We start from the raw sequence: 27,186 nt of genomic DNA, 5'->3' as shown, positions 1-27,186 counted from the left end.
AACAATACACTCTAAAGAGGAACTGGGGGAAATTTGACTAATGTCGGGCACGTATGAAACAAGTTTGAATGTGCATTTACAGTGTAAAAATTCTTATTTCTGGAATTCAGTCCAAAGTAAGAAAATCTTTTTCTTGTGTATCTCGTCAATGCAGGAGACATTTACTTCGGCCAATCGTCTGAAGAATTTCGAAAATTTGCTTTTGAATATGGAGTACGCGTTAAAGTCGAAATGCCGGGGAATTGAGACGGAAATATAATAGCAAATATCGGTTGATATACAGTTTTCTTGAAAAGACATTCAGCACATTCCAAAAGGACCTTTGAAGTATTTGATTCTTCATTTGATAGCTTATTTTTGGCGCATCTATACACCCTGGTGCCGGTGTAAGTTGGCGGGTTTTCCGCGTCACATATTTTTGTCTCTAAAATGGAGGTAATGCATAAAACATTTCAATAAAATTCAGAGATGTTGCCAACAGTCTGCCCTTTCATGTCATGTTCTATTTTGCAAGATCTACCTACATCAAAGCAGTAAAAAATGAAAACTGAAAAAACCGCCGACTAGCCCCGGTCTCCCTTAATACAAATCGGTACAATCCGCGAAGGTTTCAACGCAAAAGACACTACAGAACATCCCGACGTGAATTAAAAAAGTGGAGCCTTGAACAGCAACTATAATGATTCTTATTATTTCTTATTATTATCTTATTATTTTATATTCAATGCCAGATTCTTTTAGTTGATTTCATTAATTAATTTGACTGTTTAGCAAAGATATGGTACAATAAATTAACGTTAAATGTCACTGTTTCTGGGAAAATGCGAATGGAAAAAATCAAGTTACCTTCTTTTTACCTCTAGAAATAGGTTTTACAGTGAAATTTACTACAGAAGCGTCTAATTTCACTGTTTTTGAATTGTAGGTTGACTGTTATCATTGTTAAATTACAGGGAGAATTATAGTTTTGTAACTGTGCATTCCCATTCGCATAAATGTAGCATTGTTAACAAAAACTATCACTGGAAGTGAGATGATTTTATCGCCTACACGCACAACTCTCGACAAGCATATGATGACGGCGTAAAACCCAGCTATCAAAATCCTCTTTGAAAGGAAATTCCGGACGAACCGATACTGGTCGAACACAGTTGACAGCAGTTAATGAAAAAGAAACTTTTTTCTCTTTTGTTTACTACCAACAGCTGTGATTGGCGATTAACGGTTTGTCCGGAATTTCCACTCAAAGTGTATTTTCACAGTTGATTTATACGCCCCAATCATATGGTTGTCGAGAACTGTGATTTTAAGCTTTCAATGAAGCAATGTCAGGGTCAGTTTTGAATATGGCCTATTATTTCATGACAAAAATGTCAAATGGTCCTAAGTGCAAATGAGAGCCTCTCTTTGTTTACTTTCTTTTTCGATTATTACGGCGTCATCTTACAACTTTTCAATATTGTTTCATAATATATCGAAAAACTCTGATTTCGACTAGCTTATTCCGCTAAGAGTTGAGTACCAAACGTATAAACTGCCGAGATATGAGCGAAAGAGAAAGTAAACAAAAAGAAACTGTCATTTGCACTTAGGACCATTTGACATGTTTGGCTAGATTTATTACATGGTAGTAGAACAGCAATCGATTATCACGTAGCTATTTCCACCAGGGATGTCAGGTGCACGGATTTTCACAGTTTTCTGTTATAATTCACAGACTAGCACAGATTTTTCAATTTATGACCTCGCGACGAGCTTGCCTCGTGCAAAAACCATAAAAAACGTCGTCATTTCTTGTTTTAAAACAAATTTGTACGTTCTCTCACACAGATTTGCACAGATGTTTACATAGGCTGCGCACAAATTTCACAAAATATTCCCTGGCATCCCTGTTTTCCATATTAACTTTTCAAAAGGATTAATAAGATTTGTAAACAAGCTTTTTTGCTGAATTCCTTTAACTTGCTATAATTTTAACACAGGACATTTGGAATTGCTTCTACGAAAGGTAAAGATGTGAATTCAAATGTATTTTTATGAAATTCCACTCTGTAATGGAATAATCAGTGAAACAAGTTCGTTTACATTTTTTTACCCCTTTTGATGAATTAATATGGATTTGTTTTACGAATATTTTTTTGAACTTTAACAAAAAATTTAGTACTATCTCTTAGCTCAAAAATTTTAGTTTCGTGCTTCACGGCATAAAGGGTGCCAACACAAACTTTTTGACTGAGAGAGTTCGAAATCAGGTATCTGTTGCAAAGTTGTAGAACGAAAATTGTTCAATACTCCTTTAAACTGCCCAGTACAATCCTCAATCGACCCACACCTGAGACTGACTATTCCTCGTCCCACCAGGAGTATCTGCTCAAAATTTAAATTAAATTGGACGAGTCTAGCTACCGGACTGTTGGAAATCGAAACCCGTGATGTTCTTTGAAACATTTTGATGGTGTTTTTTCTATCCTAACTTTAATCCGCTCTAGAAATGAATGAATGTTGGCCGATTTGGTTCAAATTTGAACAGTGTAATAGGGTTTGGCTTCGTGTTACATGCCGGGGGGACCTTGGTCACCTTAACTTTCATTCAGCCGTCATGCTTTGTATTAACACGCCTTCCGCAGTTATTTAATTGAAGGTCTTATCTGCTATATACAATGCGTTAAATGCCAACTGTAGAGAGTGGAATCGAAGAAATAAATACCCATGCTAGGATCCGTCAATAGTTGATGCTTCTGAAAAATAACAAACAAACGCTAGGTACCCACAACAACCGGTCTGACAACTGACATTTATCCGTTACAATGGGAACGAGTAGCTTGATCGGGGTGTCATCGCGGGATGAATGTGTTCAAGTGAATCGAAATGTCATTTAAACGAACAAACAAACCGAAAAGGAGTGTGATTGTGAGCGTCTAAAGATAAAACCGTATCGTTAAATGATATTCCAAAGAGGTAACAATCCAAGAAATGAAAATAAAACCGAATATGAAACCGATAAGGCAAAATAATTAAAACATAATAACAAAATGAAATCAAGTCCAAACGGAACCAATGAAAAGAAACGGAACAAATCAGTTTCGAAATCAAAACCAACGATCAACCAAACCGGATAAAAAATAAATGAAGGAAGAACTCAGCAAAAATATAACCGAAACTAAAGCGGGCAACGAAAACTGGAAACAATAGGTACGCCCTTGTACCTTCTTCTAACGTCCTTCGTGTATTTGCCGCCATACTTATTTCGTTGCGCCGCCAATTCTGTGATCTCCGGAATCCAACTGGCGAACACCGCCTAGAAATGGGGTAGAAGGGAGGAATAGCATTGCCAAGCAGAAAACATTTCAATATTGTTTGTTTTGGTTTAGTTTGTTTCGATAAACGGTCTATTGATTATATTTTATTTCATTTACTGTTTTTTTTTCTAATACTGGTACGTCAGATTCAGCTGGAACATAAATAAAAATCACATTGACTAAACGACGATTCACTGTTTTATTCGTGGGACTTCTTGAGTGTCCCTCGATTTTGCTTTTTAAATTTAGCTAACATTTGTCGGCTTTCGTTCAACGACGGGATTTTCTTATAATTATTTTATCAATTCTTTCGGGACGTTGAAAATAACTAACTAGATTGAACGAAGAAGGAAAAAGTTTTCGAACTACAACGTAATCTAACCAATAGAAATAAAATTGAAGAAAGAAAACAAAAAAATCCTTTTAAAAACTTTTAAAGTTATCAAAAAACGGGTCATGGTGACATTATCAAAATCTCCTGATTTGTTTTTTAACTCGGTTACAGGATCATCGGAATCAAAAACCGAAGATAATTGATTGAAGTGTACCGTCCAAAAGTAGAAATAAAGAAAAGGAAACCTACAGGCAAAACATGTTGAAAGATTAAAACAACAGAGCATTCACTGATGTGCTTATTTAGATTGCTAAGACCAGAACATTGGATACTTTTGCATTGTTTATTTGAAGAACAAGACGAAACATTGAATAGAAACTGACCGAAAGATATTTTTTATGATACAATACTAGGAACGAAACTAAATCTAAATACTTGGTAATTTTGTGGTAAAATGGAGCATGATTTTATCTGTACAGGATAGAAACTGTTCAGCTGCCAGTCTGTTTGGGGTTGTGGTGATTGTTTTAAGAATGTGTGTCAGAGCATTAGTGTGTTGTGTATTAGCTAAATTATCTTGTACAGGTTTGGGGATTTACAAGTGCATGGATCTATAAATGTTAGATTGAATGTACAATTTCGAATATATAACAGGATAATTCTAGAGAAAATTTTCAATGGGACGTAAGTAACATTGAGAGCCTCTCTTTGTTTACTTTCTCTTTCGTTTATTACGACGTCATTGCAACACTTTGTACAAATTTTCCAGTACATATCGAAAGCCGACGGTTTTTACTACAATATTATGCAAAGAGTAGAGTAGTAAATGTTGAAATGGCCGAGTAATGAACAGAAGAGAAAGACCTCAAAGAGAATCTCTCATTGTTATTTACGTCCTATTGAAAATTTTCTCTAGAATTCTGTTCCGAAAATTAGTTTGAAAAGAGTACTTTTAGGTGTTTTAAAGGCTATTTACATAATGTGCATAAAAAACGTAGTAGAACAAAAAGATGGTGGTTAAATCGTTTTGTTCTGCTACAAGATGACCAACAAATTTAAGTGATCCATCCACTTATTCAGTTGCGACGATCCAAAAATTTGAATACATGTGATCGGCATAAATAAATGTCCATCTGACGAAATATAGAAATTTAGATCAAAATTACATATTTTGATGTAGCCACACCTAAGCGTGGGACACTTGTGATGTAGTTTTTTTAATATCAACTAAATTAATTGCATTAGATATCATTAGAAATTCAGAATGTATTTGGCTCAATTTCAAAAATTAAAGCGATCTGTAAAAGATATTATGGTTGAGTAGATTTAACTCAATTCGTGGTTAATCGTAAAATTTATTAAATTTAAGTATTAAATTAAATTTATTTATAATTAAAACTTTAAAAAATAGACTAATTAGTAAAAACAAATATGCAGTAAATTGGAGGCTAAGCGTCTGCAAAGTTTTTTGTTAAAAACCTTTTATTTTTTAGATCTTGCCGTTACTATGGGATTTGATTTGAAGGTACTGAACGGTCCGGAAATAGATTTCTAGGGTTACGCATAAACGCCGTAAGGTTCAGGTATATGAAATATGAACAGCCGTTATTCGTATATTTGTCCCATGTGCTCTGAAGTCTATATACATGAGACAATTGTGCGTAATTCAAGTTTTAAGTAACAAGTACTTAGAGTACTTGGTATCTTCATTCAGAGCTTAAAACCGAGTACACGAAGAAGATTCTAAAAAGACGAGGCGCACTTTGATGAAGAGTGATTGGTTATTTATTTTTGAGTTATTTTGAATTAGTGTGTAGGGCTGAAAACTAAAGGAAACACTCAATTTTTGGTAACTTATTTAGAAACTTTTTTTTATTTTGATTATAGAGGTTTTAACCTTAGGGCCATTCGCCTCTTTTCGGGTTAGGGAAATCTCTTTTGGAAAAATCTCTAACCCTATGTGCGGGGTTGGGAATTTAACCCAGGTGAGCTGTGTGCAAGGTAATCGATTTACCAACTACGCTATGCCCGTTCCCGCTTTGGTAACTTTTTATAATTCTAAAATTTTGAAATTTTAACATCTGAAGAGTTTTATCGAAATAATTTCAGTTGCTATAGAGAAGGCTTCGGAACATGAAGAACGATGCTGGAAAACTTTGGTTACTTACTTCGAATATCCAAATGCGTTTCATCGATGGATCTTTAAACAACTCGGAATCGCACATTCAACCGTATTTCATGTGATTGAGACGGTAAGGAGCACCAGAAACCAAGTGAAAGGATGATAACGACATGGGATCCGAACTCCAGATAAATGCCGGGCTAAAAATATTACGTAACCATCTCTAAGTTGGCCGTTCTTGAGAGTGCATGGAAGAGGAAGTTGACGAAACTCACCAAAAAATGTTGTCTTACAAGCGATCTGTGGTTGTGGTAGTCCCTAGCGGCCTCAGTCAGCTTTTCGTGACTTACGAAGAGTATCCGAAATATTAAAATTTAAACATGTGCAACCTTTACCCAAATGTAGCTTCCTAGGAAGATACATATTGCCTCATTAGCGTGTCAGCCACAAAACTGTCGATCCAATTTGATCCTCATCCATAAAAAAAGAAATCTTCTGCACCGACCGGACCTTCAGTACCAATAAGTCGTATTACTTGTGCACATAAGTTGTACGCCATATTGGAATTTAATGTCTAGCGACACAGTCACTGACGAGGAGAATCTGAAACATAAATTATCTATCCTTGCCTATTGTGTTTGCCCATCATTTTTCGAATAGACCATTTATCCAAGAAGTTCACGGTACCGGTTCTAATGGAGTTTAGAACGCATGGAATGCTACTCCAAGTGGAGGTAAAGAGCCCATTCTAGAGGAAAATAGACGACCGAAATCTGGATGTGAAGGGGAGAACAATTCTGGAATTGTAACGTAAAATCCATGCTTTCATAGATAGGCATGGGCTCATGTGAAATGAACAGGATTGCTGTTTCTACTTCTGGAATTATAAAGGTATCGTCATCTACAAGCTGGGTGACGTACTAAATGCGAGTAAATTTCTGAAGGAACTGCACTGCCCATGATCGCATATTTGTCCCGTTTTCTATGGGGTTTCCTATCTTTATGGGATTTGCGATCATGGGCAGTACAAAGCATGAAGAAGTTTTTGGCTGGCAACTGAATCTCACATGAAGAAGTCCTGCGATATCTTCGGAGCACAGGCGAACATTGGTTTGTGTATCGTCGACCGAAAGCGGAACAATTTGGGGTATTTGATAATGTAGTTTTAGGGAACAAATTGTATGGAAAAACTTTGTTCGGTTTATCGGTTACGGGTTTTCAACGCATAACTTTCGATTCTCGAAAACTGCATCGGGTTATGCAAATCGAAGTTCAGTATTGTGTGCGAGTTGATTGGATGGGGTAAGTAGTTTATGTTGAAATATACCTATTGGATGAACATTATTGGATGAACAGAGATTTTGAAGGAGTAGTTTATTATATTAGGAAGTTAAGGATCCATCTTCTGTTCATTAACTGTGTAAGCAGTACCTGAAGTTAATATATTACCCTAAGTGACAGGGATCAGATGTTCATTTTGACCTTTAAACTTGTGTAAAACATAAAAGTATGTTCAAAGGTAATTGGGATTTCATCACCAACCGCCATTTCATAAATTGACAGCTGACATAAAGATTTTAAAATGGCCGACATTGTTATGCCCCTAGTTGGGGTAGGCGGGTATGGCGGTGCTAGTTCTTTAACGAATATTCGTTCAAATGTTTTAACATGTATTGTATATATAATATTTGTTCGAAATTGGATGTCTGTTCAACAGAGCTGAAAATACGTTTTCCAACAAACTCATATTGTTCTATATGCCGATGCAGAGTGAAATTTCTTGGAAAATACACTCAAATCCAAAATCGCTCTTCACATAAGTTACAGCAGAAGTTTTTTTCTGCGCTGAAACTGTAGTAGATTGATAGGAATTAACCGAACAAAAGTATGTTCGCAAAACCTTTTAAAAATTATGTTGAATTATCAGAAATGTTGTTGAGAGCAATAACGTTGTCTTACTTGTAGATACAGACTAACAGTTATAACACTAAAAAAAATGCTTCGCCCTCTTTAACCACTAATGAAAAATTGTTCGCTATCCTGAGGGATAACCTAAAAGCAAATGTGTATTTGATACCGTGTGAAGCTAGTGTTGTGGGTAATTGGCGCATCAATATTTTGGAGAAATTTCCTTGTAGTGGTATGTCTGTTAATCTGTACTGTAGTGTATAGTGAATTGCGTCAAGGCTACCTGTACGCGCTCATTCAAAACTACCCAAGTATTGGAGTTCAAAATACTGAATTGCATAAACTAACATAAGCTTTTGTCAAATAAGGAGTTTCGAGTTGAGTAGAATTAACTCAACTCCTGAGTTCGATTACAAGCGCTTGAAGTATGATGTCTACCAAACATAAAAAAAACTAAGAGTAAAAGAGTGGGCACGAAAACATTTGGAACTAAAACTAAAAAAGTGCGTTATTTTGAATGGGCTTGTACCGATTTTGTATTGCGTTGAGCGTGTTTCAGGAAATGTATGAACGAAATTCTTTAACCACACTTTTTGACAGTTTAGAAAGGTTGTTTACATGGATTTTCAGAATTCTAATACCTTGTAAACAAACTCGTTGAACTGTCATTTGTTTCTTCGATAATGTAATCATCAATGTTCTCTGATGTTACTTTTGCTTGACCTTGAAACTGAGTCAGTTTCCGTTCAGAATTTTTCAAACAATCAATGTAAACGAACAAATGTTGATAAATGTTCGGTATCGCTACTTGTTCTAAATGCCCTATTTTATAACATCCAATGAAAAAATGTGGAAGAAAGAGAATAGTTTAAACTGAAAAATAAGTTATTCTTACTAACTGATGCTGCGCATGATAAAGAGACGTTTAGGGCGAAACTACCTGCGACTTAGCTTGATAACCTGTCTTCTAAAGTGCAAACAAAACTGTGATCCACTCGTTTGTCTGGTGTACTAAAACATAGTGGCATTGGCTTTGCGCCACATCGAATTCTTGACTCGACTATCCAACCAAGCTGCGTCACATTATCTTCGCTCTAAACGTCACTTTCTCATCCGCAATATTACTGTTAGTACACACATAATTTTTTCTGCCGAATTACAGCTTTTTTCGCATGTTTTGTCGAAGTCTCAACAGCTGAGATCTCAGTAAACAATTTTTTGACTGAGATCTCAGTAAAAGTGACGTTTCGAAGCTGATACTCGGAAAATATTCAGCTAACAAATCTCACTTTACTGAGATATCAGTTTCTAAATCTGCTGATTACACGGCTGTTGGGAAATTGCCGAGCCGAATTGAGTGTGTAAGGTTAGCAGGAACAGCTTATTTTTCCCGTTTAAACTACTTTAAAGCCTTTCCCCCGTTTTTTTATTGGTTGCTGTAAAATAGGAAATTAGAACAATTAAAAAAAGAAAAAAAACCATTTTTCGAAAAAGTCGCGATTTGGAACATTTACCCAAATGTTGAGGAGTGTGCTTGGTCCTAACTACTTTGGATGTTGGCTTTTGTGTACTGAATAATGGTGCTATATGTAAGTTGTTTCAATTATGGTTGGATAAGTTTTGGCCGATTACTGCAGTTTTTGAAACCATGTGAACCATGTCGTAAAAGAAGCTGCAAACACCTTGCACATAATTACGTCTACCTCTACATGATAAGCGTCCGTGTATATCTGCATTTTGCATCAAAATTAAGTCGCCTATTTTCGTATTTCGTAACGATGCTTCGGTTCTACACTTCAGTGTGCAGTATTTCGATATCAGATTTTTCGAATCCTTCCTGATCAGAGCTTGGACAAGAACCTTTAACCGCGAACTAACAGACATAACATTCTGTTTTTTCATCGTTAACCTGAAACCACAAATGTGCTATTTGGGTTAGTCGTGATCACGAAAAATACTGGGTTTCATCAATCTGAAATTAAAAAAATGTTGGGTTCTGCAACCTCAATTATCTTCTCTTTTGTAATGTAATGCTCCGATCAACTTCGTGGAACAGCTATCAAAAGGCAGACACTGTTGGGGAATTTCAGCCTTCGTTTCAACAGACTTCGCAACGGATTCCTCTACATAAACAATAACGCGTGTCGCAGCAGAAATTGAGAAGCATCTCCTAACCAACGCTATCCAGATATTTCAGTGGATAAAGTAAGCGTAAGCGCCAGCGGCACTTCACTAAGTAATATTCGACTGTGATCCAGATAACAAGGGTGCGGGCAGATAAAGTAAAAGTTTTCCAAGATAGCATCGACAAGGCAAATCAGATTTCCTGCTGCAAGCGTTATACGCAGCATTTTAGAGAATATGTACCTGCAAAGTTAGTGGAGATAGATGGGGTCGTTGCCGAGCTGAGACTGACGTGTGAATATCTGTTAAAGTACGGGGTGGGCTGCTTCAAGGACCCCTCACTTCAGCAGGTGAAGATTTTGGACTGCAAGCAATAGTGGTGGTGCAAAAACCTAGAGGAATAAGACATGGCCAACAGACTCGTTTCGGGTGACCCTCACCGGATCATCACTACCCAACTATGTCCTCCTCGACAAGATTCGCCTACCTGTTCGGCTGTTTGTTCCGCGTATCATGATGCGCACCAATTTAAAACAATTAGGTCACACAGCCATCTATTGCGGTGATAAAATTAAACGCTCCCTTAAGGGGGCCTTCTCCTGGATTCGACGAAAAATATTTGAGATTTTTTTGTGGAAAAATGAAGTCATACGAACTTCTGCTTTTTATCTTTTATTCGTTTTTAATCGATAAGTAGAAAATGATCATTTTTTTCGAAAATTCACAATGGCGGCTTCAAAATGGCGTTTTTCTCGAAACTATATTTTTTCTGCTAACGTCAAGAGTATGTCTTGTTCTATTGATCTGATTTCCTTGATTAAAAAAATGTTTGGAAGTATATATTTTTTTGTCTGACTTATACCTAACATTGGCATGGAAAAATTATTTATTTGTAATTTTTAAACGAGATCACATTAAAAAAAGATGCAAATTTCACTTTTTTCTTTAACGTCTATAAAATTGGATTATTTTTCATAATAAATTAGGTATAAGTCATAGGAAATTTTATCTATTTTAATAAATTATATCGATTTCTCGTTTCGGTGAACTTCGAGAGGTCCTACCCTTGACGAAGTAGAACGATGCTTCGCGCGCAGAGGTCGACGAGATCCGCCATTTCGAAGCCGCCATTTCCAAAAAAATCATTTTCTAATCTATATATCAATCTATCTATATATCTATATATATAAAACTCAATGTTTGTATGTATATGATTTATGAACTCCCAAACGGCCTTACCGATTGCCGTAAAAAATTATACATAGTAGACATTTGTTATGAAGCGTGTTTGTGTGTCATTGGTTGGGAATGATCTGCCCGCCAGATGACGCTTCGGAACAAATTGTGTTTTACTCCTATTTCGTTGAAAGTCGCAGTAACGCGCGATGGGTATTAGCTAGTATCGAATAAAAGATTAAAAGCAGAAATGCGTCCGTCTTTTTAATTTTTCCACAAATCCAGGTGATGGTCCCCTTAAAGTAGGCTTTTGGTTTTCTCCGTGTGATCTCCGGTGGAAACTGCGCAATCTTCAACACAACTAAGGGACCATTCATAAATTACGTAACGCAAAAATGACCTAAAATTGACTCCCCCTCCACCCATGTAACAAATTGTCACAAATTTCTCCATTCCCCTATTACGTATCAAATTCCGAAAAAAAAAATTTCTTCGGTGAAAACATGTTACGTAACGATCTAGCTAACTCCCCTTCCCCCTATATCACAACATATCACAACTTGTTGTACTCCCTCTCCCCCTAAAAGCGTTACGTAATTTATGAATGGTCCCTAATGAAACCTACGAACAATACTTTCGATCACTCCTACCATCATTGGCCCCTATGCGTGAAATTCGACCTTGTACGGGGAGCATCAGAGCCACAAAGATTGACACCAGTTTTGAAGCTTTCTTTGGAGCCGAGGTGACTCGATAAGTTTTACAGCCATAAGGGATTGTTTACCGACGGGTCCAAGTTGACCAAACATTTGGAACGGGAGTGAATGGTACTGAAGTGGTCCGTGTTCTTCGCATTTCGCCACAGTATCTCGTTTTATTCGCCAAAGCGGTGCTAATGGTTTGTGCCGGGACGAGAAAGCTTGATTACGTATTCGTTGTTATTTTCATAGGTTTCCTGTAATCCCCGGATTTCAGCTGACCCAGAGCAACCATTTGTCCAGAAGATCGAAGGTTTATGTGATCCTCTCACATCGGTTTACAGAATTACCGGACACTGCGGCATACTCGGGAATGAAGACGCAGTCCGCTTTGGCTTTAACAGGTTTTCATAGGAAGTCGGGCTGTCGACATTTTCAAAGAGTTTTGAAGGCAAATGGTGAATAATCTAGAGTCCCACTGGAGAAGCAATCAAACCCACCTACGGCATTCTATGAATACGCTAGCGAACAGGATATACAGAGCCAGTCGACTCGAACAATAGATCCCGCATCTGTGTGGGTAACACGAGGCTAATTCCACTGTATCCTGTTTTGCACTGGATCTCAGGAGATCCAGTGCAACCATGCGCCCAGAATGTTTGTGCGACCTTATCACATCCATCTATTGGATTCCCGGATATGGTGGTGAGATCTTCGGGATAAAAATGCGGACCACTTGATTTTAGCATGTAGTCATGTACAGAGGTTGCCTACTAAGGAACTACCATATTCATAGGGTTCCAAAGACAAGTTGCGACAAATTTCTTGTATCATGGGTAGATAAGACATTAAGAAAATAGATAAGAAAAAGATTGCTAGAGACCGTCGATCCGAACTGTAGATTCTGCCCCGTATCAGAGTGGGCCACACGAGTTAGCGCGTCCACATTGTATCCTGTGGTGATCTCCCATGCTGCAAAACTTGTAAAATGGGGTCAACGGTGGAGTACCATGCTGCAGAGAGCTAAACGATCTAAAGTTGTTGTTCAACAACTCGGATCGGTGGGAAAGCCTACTGAATTTCCTAAAGGACGCAGGAATTTTTGGGTATATTCAGAACAGGCCGTCATGAGAATACTTTTCTGTGGGTCCTCCGATACAAACAAAGCGAGCGTTGGGGAGCTTTCCTACGCTCCCATCTCATTATATCTCATCAATTAGAAGTAGTAAGTTATTGTTTTGTGTACTGGTGCAAAGATGCGATGGGAAGGTGATGATAATAGTTTTCATATGAAGTAGGAAGTTTTCACTTTCGGTATGTTTAATGAATCCCGTATGAGTGAAATTCCGATGCCTCGCTTAACCTCAACTCTCCGTTCATCACGACTAATCTAATGTCGTATACTACTGGTACCATACGAAAATTGGTCAATCTTTCGATAGAATCCTACACAAACCGACTGGGTTAGAATTATACTTGTCAATTCCAGTAACGTGATTTCTTCCTAAAACTAAATCTCCTCTAGTCCTCGAGAAATTCATCTAGGGTCTTTAATATTTATCCTGTTCAATGACAACACTGTAACTACGAATAAGCTGCGAAGCCCCACAATGGAGTGTAGAACCGAGGCTTTGCTTTTGGCACTCGCATTCGATCGAGTATGATGATATCAACACACTTCTACCGTGATGTAAACAAAACGGAATGAATGTAATCGAAAAGAAATGTACAGTAAACTCCATCCTTATGTCTCGATAAACACAAAATGCGTCAATCCGATTTTGAGCACGTTCCGTCTATTAAACTATTTTAAGGGAACATACACTGCAGAATCAGATCGAAAACATCCAAAAACAATCACAACATACACGCCTTACTTGAGGTTGCAGAATCTCAAAACCCTAATATTTGAGCCTGCAAATCCTCAAAACTCAAATATTCTATTAATTCTGAGATACGTCGTACGTGGACAGACGATGTTCTACATTATGTGATGACGATCCACGATGTGTTGCGGTTGCGTAGAGTCGTGCAGAATTTCTTGGGTTCTAAGATCATTGAAAGGAGTAATATATTTCATTCAAACAACTCTATGTCCTAGATGATTTGACGAAGTTCCACGAAGCTGAAAAGCTTGGAACTGTTCAAAAGTAAGTTGACTCTAACAATGTTTAACATTAAAATACCTTGTATACCTTTCAGTATACTCTGCGTAGAAGTTAAGGGGTGATACGAAAAACATATACTGTTTGTAAGGACTCTAGCGACAGTTCGTTTTTCTTAATAAACTTCTCGGGATTATTAGTGTTCAAACCATGTTGATGTTTTGGAGATTTCCTCGTTTTCCATAAACTGGTATTTGTAACAATGGCGGTATGCGTTATGGCACAAGTTTTATTCAAAGAAACCCTTTGATGGCTAAAAACATTCCAGCAATAGTGGTCGATTTCGAACTATCTGTATTTTGAAGCATTTGAATATTTTGTATTTAAAAAACATTTTGCAAGAATGGTGGATATTAATTCAACTCGCTGCCCTGTCTATCAGCCATTCTACGACTACGCGAATCGCTAGTGTAGATTTGCTTTTACTAAGTCAGACAAACAAATCCCAAATAATAAAACACAGTGGGAATGAAAATTCGCGAAAAATAAATTCGCTCTAAGGGTAGTTTTTGTTTTTATATTCAATATACTTGTAAGACGTAAAAAAATTAAAAACCAAAAATCATTGGCAAAGCAAAAAAAAAATCGCACTTTTCATGTATACGAGCGCTTTAGATAACAAGGAAAACTGAGATTTGTCAAAAACTGTCTTCATCGGTGTCAGTTCTATCGTACCCTCGAAGTGATAACTTTAAAAAAATCCCAGCAAAACTATAAACAACACTTATCAGCACACAGCCTTTGTTGTATAAATTCCACGAACGCATGGCTAACACTTACACACACTAAGTAGTTGCTTAGAAATAACTAAACATTGAAAGGCATCGTAATCACACTTAGCTTCTAGTACATAACGAATTAGGAAACGTTCCAATCTATGTTCTATGAATACTTTTCTAACCATAATTGAGCACCTGGTGACGTGTTTGGTGGTGGTATGATGATGTTTTTTTTCTGTTGTGTTTGTGAGCAGCTGAACGAGTTGATAAACAATGTTTGAACCTAGATAAAAGGGTAGACTAGAAACTACTAGCTCCGTGTTCCGTGTATTTGTTCATGGCCTTTTGCCTTTCGAAATCGGATGCATTTCTGACGTGCTGTAACTAACATCGGTTATATAAAATACGTTTTGTGTTTCAAAAATGGTATGTATAACTGAAAATTTTAATTATATGCCGTCTATTTTAAATATGCAGCTCTACTGAATGTGACAATGAAAATTTGTTGTAATCTATATCTATAGTTGAGGTTAATACTATAAATTGTTAACTTTGATTATGTTTGATCGCATAATTAACTATCCTAAACTCAACTTTCATGATATGCCTTTTGCTCGACGTCGTCGAATATTCCACTAACGAGTTGGTTGACTCGTTTAGTGCTCTACCGTTGATTTCCCTAGCGAAGGCACATTAGACTAACGGTCGAAAAACTCGTGAATAGCGATTCTCTCTTTCTCTCTATCTTTCATCTGTATATTTTCGGGGCAATATGAACGGGGAAGTTCAACACGAGAACTCACCACACCGCGCAGTCAGTGTCAATACTTTCACTGTCATCCACAGGTGGTGAACTCGCGTGTTACTTGACAGTATTCACAAGAGGGACCTGTCCAAAATTGTTTCGTCATGATTGGACTTTCGGCGGGTTTAGGGTTTTTTTTCTATTGGGGCGCGGAGTGGGACTGATTCATGCTGAGACCGAGACTGAGACGTGCTGAATCAGGTGGGTGGATAAATGAAACGAAACGGTTGTTGTATATCAAAAGACGGGGTGTGTGTGATTGCAATAAAATTAGCCTCAAGATTCGTTTGAATGACAAAATAAGTTATTAGGGCAAATTGGGAGTTTGTTGTAATTATAAAATCAATATCCACAGTTTGTTTTGCTGATTTGCAGGAAAAAAATCATTAAACAATCCAAAGAAATGATTGGGGATAAACGTAATAAGAAACAGATTTAAGGCACGGAAAAATAAACATTCGAACAAGTAAGCAAGTAACGGAAAAGCGGCAAACGAAAGATTGCCTTCGAAAACAGTTGTAAATTATTAAAGATGGGAAAAAAGGACTTGTCCAGTAGAGACAATGATAAATCTACCTCTTTCCTTGCTCGCGTTTGAGTTCGCCGCCGTATTTAGAACCGCTACCAACGAGTTCAATTATTTCAGGTATACTGCTGGCAAACATTGCCTAGAAATTTGAGGGGATTTAAATAGTTTATTGCAAATATTTACTCGATTTATGAAACATCTGTCTGCTTTATGACGTTTGACAATTAACTGCCACTAAATAATATTTATTTTTTAATTTCCGTCAACGAAAACTGCGCTTTCGGTAACATTGCCGTGTCCCTAAGGGTGATATTTCTTGAAGCACCTGTGATAACAATAATCATAATCAATATCATTCGGTTTACTAGGTGAAAACTAAAAACCAACGCAAAAGTGAAACTAAACAGGAGATATGCGGCAGCCAGCATAAACACAACCATGCAAAAAGTGGGAGGAAATAATAAACAGTATGTTACCTGATTGACTAATAGGTACTTTTAAATTTGTTTGCTCGAAACATGCTTGCACAGAAACAAAAAAAAATCATAGCGTAAACAAAACGACGTCACCCGAACAACAGGTACAGTGTTGCCGGTGGCGTGTCGGAAAATGACGTTCGTTAAAAAACTTTAAAACAGTCCTATCAAAACATTGGGGAAAATATTTCTGCGGAAAATGTCTAGTGTTTTTTTTTAAACTATACTGGTCCATTCGAAGTTCGGCACTGCTCGGAGGAACTCATACAAAGCGTTAGCGGTGGGAGTTAAAGTTGTTTTACCGACCGTTGCATGAATTATTTATTCATATGTGAATAGTGTTCAGTGTTCTTTTTTTCAGTTGAAATGCCAAGCGGAGCGGATGAGTACAATAAAAAAATAAAATTAGTCACGGTAGTAATCTCCGCGTGGTGAATATGAGTAAATTTCAACGTTCAGAGCTGTCAGAAACGGCAATGCTAGGGTATATATGTGTAAAATTGAAATTGTAGCTTGTTCCAATAATACGAGTGAATTCTCTATCATATTTTCTAATCTGTTTCTAATCGAATGTCGTTAGGACAGTCATTCAGAACAGAATTTTCGAAAAGTAAATACTGATGAAAAACATTTTTTGGCAAAAATACAGCTTTTCTAGCTCTGTTTCAGAGCAAATTCAAATTGTTTTTAATTGGAATGTCTGACGATAGCCAACAGAAAAGACGAAAAATGATAAAAACAATATCAGAATAAAGAAAAAAATATTAACGAATCGTAACTTCATTGCTTTGGGAACACAGTGGTTTAGATCCATTTCAATTATACAGTTGGTTCCAGATTTAAAATTTTATCTTAAATCGATTCAAATCATAGTACTGTGAATATCATAAAACGTAAGAAGTGTTGTAGCAAGTTAAGCAAAACGTAATATCCTATTATCGGGAACTTTCAAAATCTTTAGTGTAATTTGCTGGAGTATGTTGTTGATCCATACGTTGATTAACTGGAATTTTAAGGGCTGTGTAATTAGTAGATACAGAACACTAGATTAGGATTGTCGCTGGAAAGTCATCACGGGCGCCATTTTGTTGTTTTTCGTCTTGAAGAAAATAGTAAATGAAGACGAAAATATAAACTTTTTGAATCCTGAAACTGTTTCCTTCTATGGTTTTTCATTGGCCCACAAAAAATTTTGCTTACTTTTTGGTTATTCGAATGAGAACCTCCCCTTAACGTGGCATTTTTTCTCAAGCATATGAAACTGTCGAAGCTCGCTAATAAATATCTAGTTTGGCAGGCTACCTGTACATATAGGGAATAACAAGCAGGGATGCCTGGCTCGATTTCGGAAAATCTGTGATTGTTTTTGAAAGGCCTTGAATCGTCTGTACGATTCTTTACGATCGGGATGTTCATGTGGGTTATTTTCAGAATTTGCTTTGAGAGCGCAATTTATCACGATAATGCTGTTGATTTACACGTAATACTCTTTAATTACTATTTACGCGATTGTTACAACATATACTTTATCCCTTCTGTTGGAGTTTGCATTTCATGAATCGATCGAATTGAGCATCAGTAGTAATGTAGTACAAGAAAGCATCGATGGAAGATTATTAATATGGCATTTTGTTGGTCAAGTCTATATGTCAGATACTGATGAGACGAATTGGAAACACAAATCAATGACTTACTAAAAATATGTATATAGCTACAACGTTTGCTTTTTAACATGATTACATTCATTAGAAAGCAAGGCTTGATCCTGAGGGTTTAAAATATATCTTTGAACGGAGCTTTGCTTTGTCTGGATTATTTCGGCCAAATACATTTGGACAATACATGAATTATGATTCATAAAAATCTGGAAGCATCTTAATCAAACTGAAACAATTTCTAAACACCGACCACTTTGGGCCTTTTACGTGTTTGTATGAGTATCCTCCTTACTTGCCGAACTATGTTATGATCTACCAGCTGAGAACGTTTTATCGAGAAGACGAACAATTCACTAAAAACTACGAGAACTATTAATGGGAACAACTGGTACTGCTTCGGAATATGTTTCATTTCAACATTCGGCAACAATCTCGTAAAAGGCCAAACGAAAACGGTGCGCTTACACTGACGTTAGTGCAGCGTTTGAGTATCTTTCTAAACGCTGACACTCCCGTTTATCCAATGCTCTAACTTGCAGCGAAAAGCTTTTTTTTCAAACACGAGTACAAGTGTTAGATTGTCATTGCTACTATATCTGTTAAACTCGTATCTCTTAAGCGGCACTTACACGCTCAATATTTTTGACAATACTAGAGAGTGTAATGGAAGTATTGACGATGTGAATTTCAAATGGGATTGACGTATTGAAGCAATATTGTCAATACTGTGTATTGACAAAAATATTGAACGTGTAAAGACCGCTTTACGCTGCTTATTTTTGAGTAAGTGCAAGTTTTGTCTGAAAGCAAATGTTTCAAAATCGTCCAACGAGTGTTCAACGAAACGCATCATTTTCATACGAAGTATCCGGATGAAAATAGCCATTGAAAGAATATTGGACGCCTATTAAACGAATCGATGGACGCCGTTCGACGTTGGACCAGTGAAGGACTCTCATTGGACGATTTGGAAACATTCTATTCTTGGCGGGCTTGGTAAGGCATCATGTTTTACTTAGAAAAACTCTAGAAAGAGAACTGCGGAGACTCCATTTTGAATCGATTGGATTCGCGTTTAGCTGTCAAAAAAGGGATCCAATCGAACATTGCCTATCCTTATAACATTGGACGTGTTGCCATACAATGCCGGGACATACGTTGCCAAAAATGCTGTTTTTCTCTCCGCAGTTCTCTTACTAGAGTTTTTCTAGTTTTACTCGGTTTGGGCTAAATGCGTTTCGTTGCAGTCAGTAGCGGTGGGTATGCTAACCGGAAGCGGGTAGACACCGTGTTCCGTTTGGGTACAGTTACGCGCTCACAGACGGGTCTTCCAACTGTTTGCACATGTTCACACCTGCGATTTTGAATCTTTTAACATCAATTTATTTTCAGTAAACTGATCCACCCGTAGGTTTGTAAGGCCCTATGTATTCTAGTTGTATAAAAATGTAAGAAGTAAACACAAAACAATAAGCGGTATAATGAAGCGAAGTTTGAACAAAATTGAGCAACGATTTGCTGTTTTAATCGAAGATTAAAAATTGAGCTAAAAACGAAAATCGGAAAAAACAGCTCAGAGTAAACTGATTTGCTATAAGCGTATATATTTGATTGATGATATTGTTTAGGCTTGATAAAATAATTATAGCGTTTTTCTTGTATTTGCAAGGTATGTGCAGTGAGCCATTTGCTGGCATAAATGCGTGGTTATGTATTGGGCTTCACGACACTAATGGACGTAGAAGGGTTCGAAGTTTAGCTCATGACGAACTGGTACGGAAACACCACAATTGGAGAATTAATACAAACAGGAAAATAGCTGTTGAACCCTAATTAGTTATAAGTAGCGAAACTTATAGAAAGAGATGAGCGAAGAGCTATATCTGATTCAAACGAACTGTCAAACGGGGTCCGATCTGCGTATTTTATTAACACTAGCCGTGCTGCTAGACGAACTAGCAATATACGTTGTCAAAAAGTTATATTACTATTCGCCCATGTCTTACTCTGATGTTGTTTTTCATTGAAAACCTCGGGGGCAGTGGATTGCACTGGGATTACATTTGCTAGCGAAAGCGCAGGCAACTGGACGTATTTCACACCCACTTTTGCTAGAAAGTGTAATGCACTGCCCCGGTGTTTTTCAATGAAATCCGGCATGACCTTGTTCTAGGTTTTGAAGGTGTTGGCGGCGAAATGTTCATCCAGTATTGGTCACTATCACTCTTGTGAACCGTGTTTACATATAGTGTAACTCGTTGCTTAACATTGTCAATTCTAGTAAAGTAAATAATTCTAATTTTGAGTTTAAAATCATTCTAAGACCAAGTGTCATACTCGCCGATCACAATAATAGATAGATTTTCAAAAAAATGACTGTACCAAAAATTCGCTATTGTTCGGATTAAGGACGCTGAATCCCTTTGGATAAAGACTCGACGTGTCTATCGTTTGTTTACCATTTATCTGTCAGTGTCATTCCAATCGAGCACGAGACCTGTCAACGGCCCTCGTTCCAGAAGGATTCCAAGAGATTTTCTTCGGATTGAGTGCTTTTGACAGGTCTCTTGCTCGATTGGAATGACACTTACAGATGAATAATAAGAATAAGTATAGAGGGATTCAGCGTCTTTAGTTAGGATGTTATAATATTTCGAGGTTATGCTTAATGCTGACTGTAGACAATAAACCGGCTGAGCTTTCAGTTGTGTATTATTCAGCTTGAATTGCATTATAAAGTTACGTAAAAATACAATAATAATCACATAACACGATTAGGTTCGATTTATGAACGTTTGGTGTCAAATTTCTTAGACATAAGTGTTAAAAGATACAATGCCATATTCAAAAATCTGTCCAAATTTGTGTTGTTGCTGTATGTGACACAAGAGCTTGTAGTCTGATAAAAGTATAATGCACAAGATATATCAGCAGGAAAGAACATCAACGTAACTTTCCGTACCATTCACATTGTGCGTAATTTTTTCCGTAGAAACTGTTTAATTTTGACGTTCTTTTATGGTGATAGTATACTGATGGATCTTGCAAACCATACAAAAATAACCAATAACAGTTTTTTTTTTTTCGTTTTAACATTCACTCTATCGTGGACAACCAATCCATCAGTACGCATCAAAATTTAAATTCAGATTGATTTTCAAGACGGAATGTTAAAAGCAAAAACCTACATTTCTGCCATATTTTTTCAGAACAACGTAACTGCAAAAGAGAACCTCTCGCTGCTTACTTCCTCGTCCGCTTATTGCGACGCCACACGTTTAAAATTCATTACCTACTAATGGGCTATTTAAATTTCCCGTGCACAAAGAGAGGCTCTCATTTGCAGGTGCGTTGTTTAAAAAATGGTAGACTCAACCTACTTATATCTATCGTGTGGTGGGTGCCAATTCGCTGTCAAATCCCCCTAACACAAATTGCTTCTTTCTCTCCTCCAGACACGGGACACGCTTTGCACCGAGTTATTTCTAGAAAAACATGTGAGAAGGACCCAAGTGTAAATGAGAGCCTCTCTTTGCTTACTTTCTCTTCCGTCAATAGTTCGGCCGCTTTTATATTTGCTCCCTAACTCTTACCATAGTATTCTAGACGAAATCAGAGTCTTTCGATATGTACCGAAACAACGTTTAAGTTTTATGATGACGCCGTAATACTCGAAAGAGAAAGTAAACACAGAGAGGCTCTCAGTTGCACTTACGCCCTTTTCACGTCTTTGTCTAGATTTGCACCTATAACTGTAAACTCTAATGTTTTAATTGCGGCGTATTTTTTTTACGAATAGTATACAACAAATACTCTAACAGTATAGACGGAGAAAGGGAAGAAAAAAGACCACAGGTAGATGGTGGAAATAAAACGATGGTACTTACCAAACCGACTAGTAAAAAGAATACTAAAAACGTTCTGCCGAGCACGGTTTCGCAGTAAACATCGCCGTAACCTACTGTTGACATAGTAACTATGAGAAAATATACACACGTCCAGTACGATAGCTGTTGCGGGTTATTAAACTCTAACGGATCGCCAGAGTTCTCCAGCTGTCAGTGGCGAAAGGGGAGAGAGAGAAAAAAGGTAAACAAAAAATATGGTTAGTTCAGTTTTTTTGCTGTTCTAAAATTGAGAAAAAATTCGACCTGATTGGTGAAATTCGGTGTCTAGAAAAAAGACGATAAAAGTTGATAAATTTAAATACTCTAAATGCAATCAACACTGGCCTACTAGATGCTGGTATAAAGTATGGATGTGGCAGCGAAAGGCTGATATTCAACTGGGAATAATTTGTGGGCATTGCATTTTTTAAGGCAAAATGAATCAATGGATAAATCCGGTAGCCTGAACTGGTTGCAGGTGCGGGGTGGCATTGTTTCATTGCATATTTCGTAAACGTGACGGTTTCAGGCAATGAAGATGAAGAGAGCGTAGTAGGTTTGCCATGTTTCATGATTGAAAAAACAGTTTTACCCTAAGAAACCACACTTATTGCCGAATATGAAGCTACGCTCTTTTCAACTTCAAAAGTCATAACCTCATAGGTCGTAACTGGATTTGAAGGATGAGGGAATGAAACTGAAAAGCAGAAAAACAAGGCAAAAGTAAAAACATACTAAAAACACAGAGAACAGACATCCATGTTCGAACACATAAGTATATAATACTATTTTAGAATGAGTATCTGTTAAAACACGGAAATATAATTATGTCAATCCATTGTAATCTACGTGATTAGTTATCGATTCAGCCAAACTGAGTATTACATCTGTTTGTTATGTCTCAATTGCCTTTATTTTTTACACTACTTTTACGCTCGAAACAAGGTCTGTTCTCTGTGGTTAAAATGTTGAACTGGAATCTGTCATATTTATTCTTGTTCGTATTTTTATCAATAGAATGGTAAATTTATCATTCGCAAACAATAAACATCGGTATTCTTTTCAAACAAGCATTGAAAAAACTTGAAAAGTTTTACTTGTGTTATATTGTTTTCTTTCCGTGTGCTTGGATGATGTGAAACACCACACATTTTCACGCAGATGTCATACTAGTCAAATATAGAGTAAAATTTAGCTGTGCCCTAATCACGTATGGGCGTTTCATAGTTTGGGTTTCATCCACCTAGTCGTCCTGTGTTAGCGGGGATGCTTTGCATGGTTACTTTCGAATGTTAGGCTCGTATTTAACGGCACGAAACAGATTGTTCTATTGTGTTTTCAATATCCACGATAAGAGAGTTAATCTTTAATAGTTTGTAAGTTTTGCCAGTCTTTCAATAGAATTAGTAAAATGTTTCCCGACGATGTTTCGGTACAGTTTTGCGCAATCTTCTGGATGAAAAAGTTTGTTTTTTATAGAGGTTTTTGACGTCTATGAAATCAACGTAGTAGCAACGACTATCCGGTCAGCGTGGCAAGCAGTAAGTTAGCAAAAGTTGAGCAAAGCGAAATTGGTGCTGACAGAGTTTCTGCGAGCATTTTCCGCGATTTGTGCGAAAATTCTGGCAACGAATTCGCTCAAATGCAACCACCGTTTCTGACAGAAGCGGTCAACCAACCGATGCTGCTCACTTTTATCCAGAATCCACTCAGAAATGGACGGCCAAGATCTCTGCACGCTTGCTGCCACATCTTTGTCAGATGTTTTGCTCGATTCGTGCTATATTCTCCCAGGTAGGAATTGCCAGGATCTTTGCACAGTTTATGTCCGAATTATGCCAGGGTTTTGCTCGGTTCCTGTCAAAATTTGCCAGAAAACGCGAGTGAAACCGAGTTCGCCCTAGCTCAACTAACCCGACAGGATACGCGCAGAAATCTGACAGGGCTGCCAAACCAAGACTTACAAATCTAGCAGAGCGGTCTCTGCCAGAAAATTTGCTCACTGGGTATATGGGCACATGCGTATAGACTTATCCAGCTGCGTTGGTATTGTGCTGCTTTGACGTTTGAATTGGGAGGAAAACACATCGTTTGTACTGCTAATTGGGAGGAAAACAAACCGCTTCTGTGCTTAAGGGGAGGGCGGTAGTATAACAATACAACATCTCAGCATTTGCGTGAGATTATTCCACAAGATTTAACCTCAAACTCGTACTAAAACAATTACACGTGGATCAGAACACAGGCTTTGTAAGGTCTGCAAATGAATTTTTCTCCATTTAATCTCAAACTCGTACTAAAACAATTTCACGTGGATCAGATCACAGGCTTTGTAAGGTCTGCAAATGAATTTTTCTCCAAATGGTTTTAAACAGCACTGGCACAGAAGGTGTCTATTATTGGCTCGAATCAAAAGGCGTCGAAATGTCAATTGACCACAGGTTCATCCGGAGTGTTCATTTGTGTTTAGCGGCGGGTCGGCGGCCACCCGGAAGATCCTCACCGCTTCGATTTCTAGTCCTCGGTTAGGCGGCTAAGCCTCATCGTACGGGCACACCTTAAACTGAGGTTCCTGAAGGGTATCGGATGGTTACTGGAAGTTTGCTAAAAAGAATCTGGGAAATAAAAATTTTCTGGCAACTGTTCTGCTCCCCGTCGAACTCTAACGATTTCGCCACCTCGGCGCTAGTTTGACGCTACATAATGAACTTTGTTAACTATCAACGAGTAATTTGCTACGAGATTAATTCTTTCAACACTAACATTTTTCTTGCATGTTCTCCGAAAGAAGAATGCTTGTACAGCCCCTGACATGTTTGATAGATAGATTTGGCTTCACCGTCGGCGAACCTTCAAATTAACGACGCTGAATCCCTCTCGATCAGGCTCCTACCAGGCGGCCATTTTGTCCTAGCCTTTGTTAAATCAAAACAACTCAATGCTATTGCATAGGCGACGTGGGCCTAGAAGCGGCTGTGTTGACTATTGGCAAAGTCTGGGGTGGCATTGCGCATCTCGAAACGAAAGATTTATTGTATGCAAGCTTGTATGAAAAAGTCGATTCGAAATTGTTCCATAATGTCGCCCCTGTATATCTTCATAGCGGATGACAGGGATGACACCCCCTTGCGCTGGATAAAGACTTGGTACGTCTATCGTTTATTTACCATTTATCTGTCAGTGTCAATCCAATCGTGCACGCGACCTGTCAATGGCCATCGTTCCAAAAGGATTGGAAGTGCTTTTGACAAATCTCGTGCTCGATTGCAATGACACTAGTAGATGAATGGTAAAGAAACGATGGAGATGGCGAGTCTTTATCCAGAGGGATTCAGCGTCTTTACTTTAAGTATAAACAACGTCTTTAATTTCAACATCTGTCACTGAATACAAACAAGATGTGGAAATGGAAGGTGAGAACATGAAGAATGAAAACAGAAACATGTGGTGCCATACTTCGTTCAGATTGGTTAGTGATTAGAGCTTTTGCAGTCGTCCCCGCCGTCGTGTACGCTCAATTGTTGGGAAGTGATTATAAGCTCCGGGTGTTGTACCGAAAACATGTTAGTCATTTCATGGGAATAAACACAACAATTAAATCTATCTGGACGTTTCGAGGGGGAGAAGAACCAGATTGAGAATGTAAAGCAAGGTTTTTTCGTTTCTTTTACAGTGGATAACAGGATGTCGAGGGGTACAAACATAACATCCCTTAATGGCAAAACAAAAGGGATAATCGACAATCCATAATGTGTGTTGTTTAGAAGCTTAGTATGGTACTTACTTGAAGGCGTTTCAAAAACGCGTTGTAGATTGTGTCGAATGATCACGTCATGGGTTTACATTATCATCGGGAAAAGCTTGTGACTGGCCATTGTTGGATAACAACAGACCAAATATATACTTTTAGATCATGTAAGGGTAACCATAAATTCGGATAACCAGTAGTGTTTACATAATACCACGAAAAATAGACATATAAGCTAGAATTAATTTTCAGAAAAACCTGTGTAAGCATTCGAATAAAAATACGTTACAAATCAGCATCGCCTTTAATTTTTCAAGGCCAATCTATCGATTGCTAAAAATCCGGCTAGCGACAAGTTGCTAAATGCAGTTTTCATTTTCAAACTACAACACATATTGAAAACTTTTCTTGAATATTAGATATAAGTGATAATACAGAGCATCAATTCCCTGACTGGAATATTACAGCGAAGACTGCATATCAAGAAGACTAACAACTCTGTTCAGAATCTGGAGACACTTGCGGGTAAAGGTAGTACTTTCCATAGTGATGTACACACACATATACACTTTTACATTGTGCTTCCTACCTTCCTCCAGTAGAGACGATGTAAGCCCTGCCGCTTCTGGTTTGTATGGGGGAAGAAATGTAGTCTTCGATTACAGTTAAGTTTGGGTATATTCAAACTAGTTAATCGAAACTTGTCAATGCAGCGTTCGTACTTCAATACAGCTAAAAAGTGAATTTGGAGCAGATCATTGGGCGTGTGGCATGCACTGAGTGTTGTTCTCACTGCAAAGGGGTGAATGGCCATAGGATTGTAGAAAACATTTTCCAAACACTCCCAGGTCTACTGCGTTATCGTCTTTAGACTCATCGGTAAAGACGACTGTTGAACAGCTGAAACGTTGTGTCAGTGGCTTCTGAAGACGAACTATACCCGAGGGGTCTCCATCAATCCCGCGGCAGTAAAACTGACGTTAAAATAGTAAAAGAAGACTCAGATGACGGAGTAAAGGGTGAGGTGAGAATTATTGCGATGCTTTGAAGCTTGCATAATTTTTTTATATTTCGACCGTCTCAAAATTCCAAAGGTTCCAGAAACGGATGACAATAGGCCTCATGCTAGTAGCCGGACGAAAATTAAGAACAACGCTCAAAAAAACCAAGAGCGCTGACTGCTCATTTCATCCTAACATTTCGACGCGGAACTTGACCAACAAACTTGATGTTTTGCATAGTGTCTGGCAGGGGGGCAAGAAAAGATGCGGATTGAAAACCTACAGGGGTGCAGAACTTCTCAAATTGGGACGAACGCCGGTAGAGTGTTGCTAAAACGCGCGCCCGGAACGCTACACAACGTTGTAAACTAAATACCCGTGCTGCGTCATTGATCGTGAGACCTAAATTACTGCGGATTTTAAGCAGTAATTTAGATGCCGGGACAGGATTATTTTACGTGTAAGGACATGTTCGCTGGGGATGACCGTTTCAATCGGAAGAAGCTGTCCAAAAATCACATCCTATATACCTATGTA

The 27,186-nt window shown here is 37.8% G+C and overlaps 2 protein-coding genes across 5 annotated transcripts in view; one reads left to right on the top strand and one right to left on the bottom strand.

The window, feature by feature from the left end:
- LOC131677701 (calcium-activated potassium channel slowpoke) overlaps positions 1-27,186 on the bottom strand; it is a 226,900-nt gene that overhangs the window by 145,177 nt on the left and 54,537 nt on the right. For 2 of the 4 annotated variants that reach the window (XM_058957670.1, XM_058957671.1), the window contains exons 6-7: positions 21,901-22,068; positions 15,927-16,018 (exon numbers count right to left, since the gene is read on the bottom strand). In XM_058957670.1, coding sequence (XP_058813653.1) covers positions 15,927-16,018; positions 21,901-22,068 — 260 coding nt within the window. The remainder of the gene's footprint in view (positions 1-15,926; positions 16,019-21,900; positions 22,069-27,186) is intronic. The other 2 variants (XM_058957668.1, XM_058957669.1) reach the window with 1 other exon arrangement.
- The window catches only part of LOC131677702 (protoporphyrinogen oxidase), a 166,227-nt gene continuing 153,894 nt past the window's right edge, over positions 14,854-27,186 (top strand). Inside the window, exon 1 of the mRNA XM_058957674.1 lies at positions 14,854-14,971. Within this exon, the coding sequence (XP_058813657.1) occupies positions 14,969-14,971 (3 nt within the window). The 5' untranslated portion in view covers positions 14,854-14,968. The remainder of the gene's footprint in view (positions 14,972-27,186) is intronic.

The sequence above is a fragment of the Topomyia yanbarensis genome, chromosome 1 (assembly GCF_030247195.1).
Source record: "Topomyia yanbarensis strain Yona2022 chromosome 1, ASM3024719v1, whole genome shotgun sequence".
NCBI classification, from domain to species: domain Eukaryota; kingdom Metazoa; phylum Arthropoda; class Insecta; order Diptera; family Culicidae; genus Topomyia; species Topomyia yanbarensis.
The sequence above is the reverse complement of the archived record's forward strand: the minus strand, read 5'-3'. Positions and strand labels throughout refer to the sequence as shown.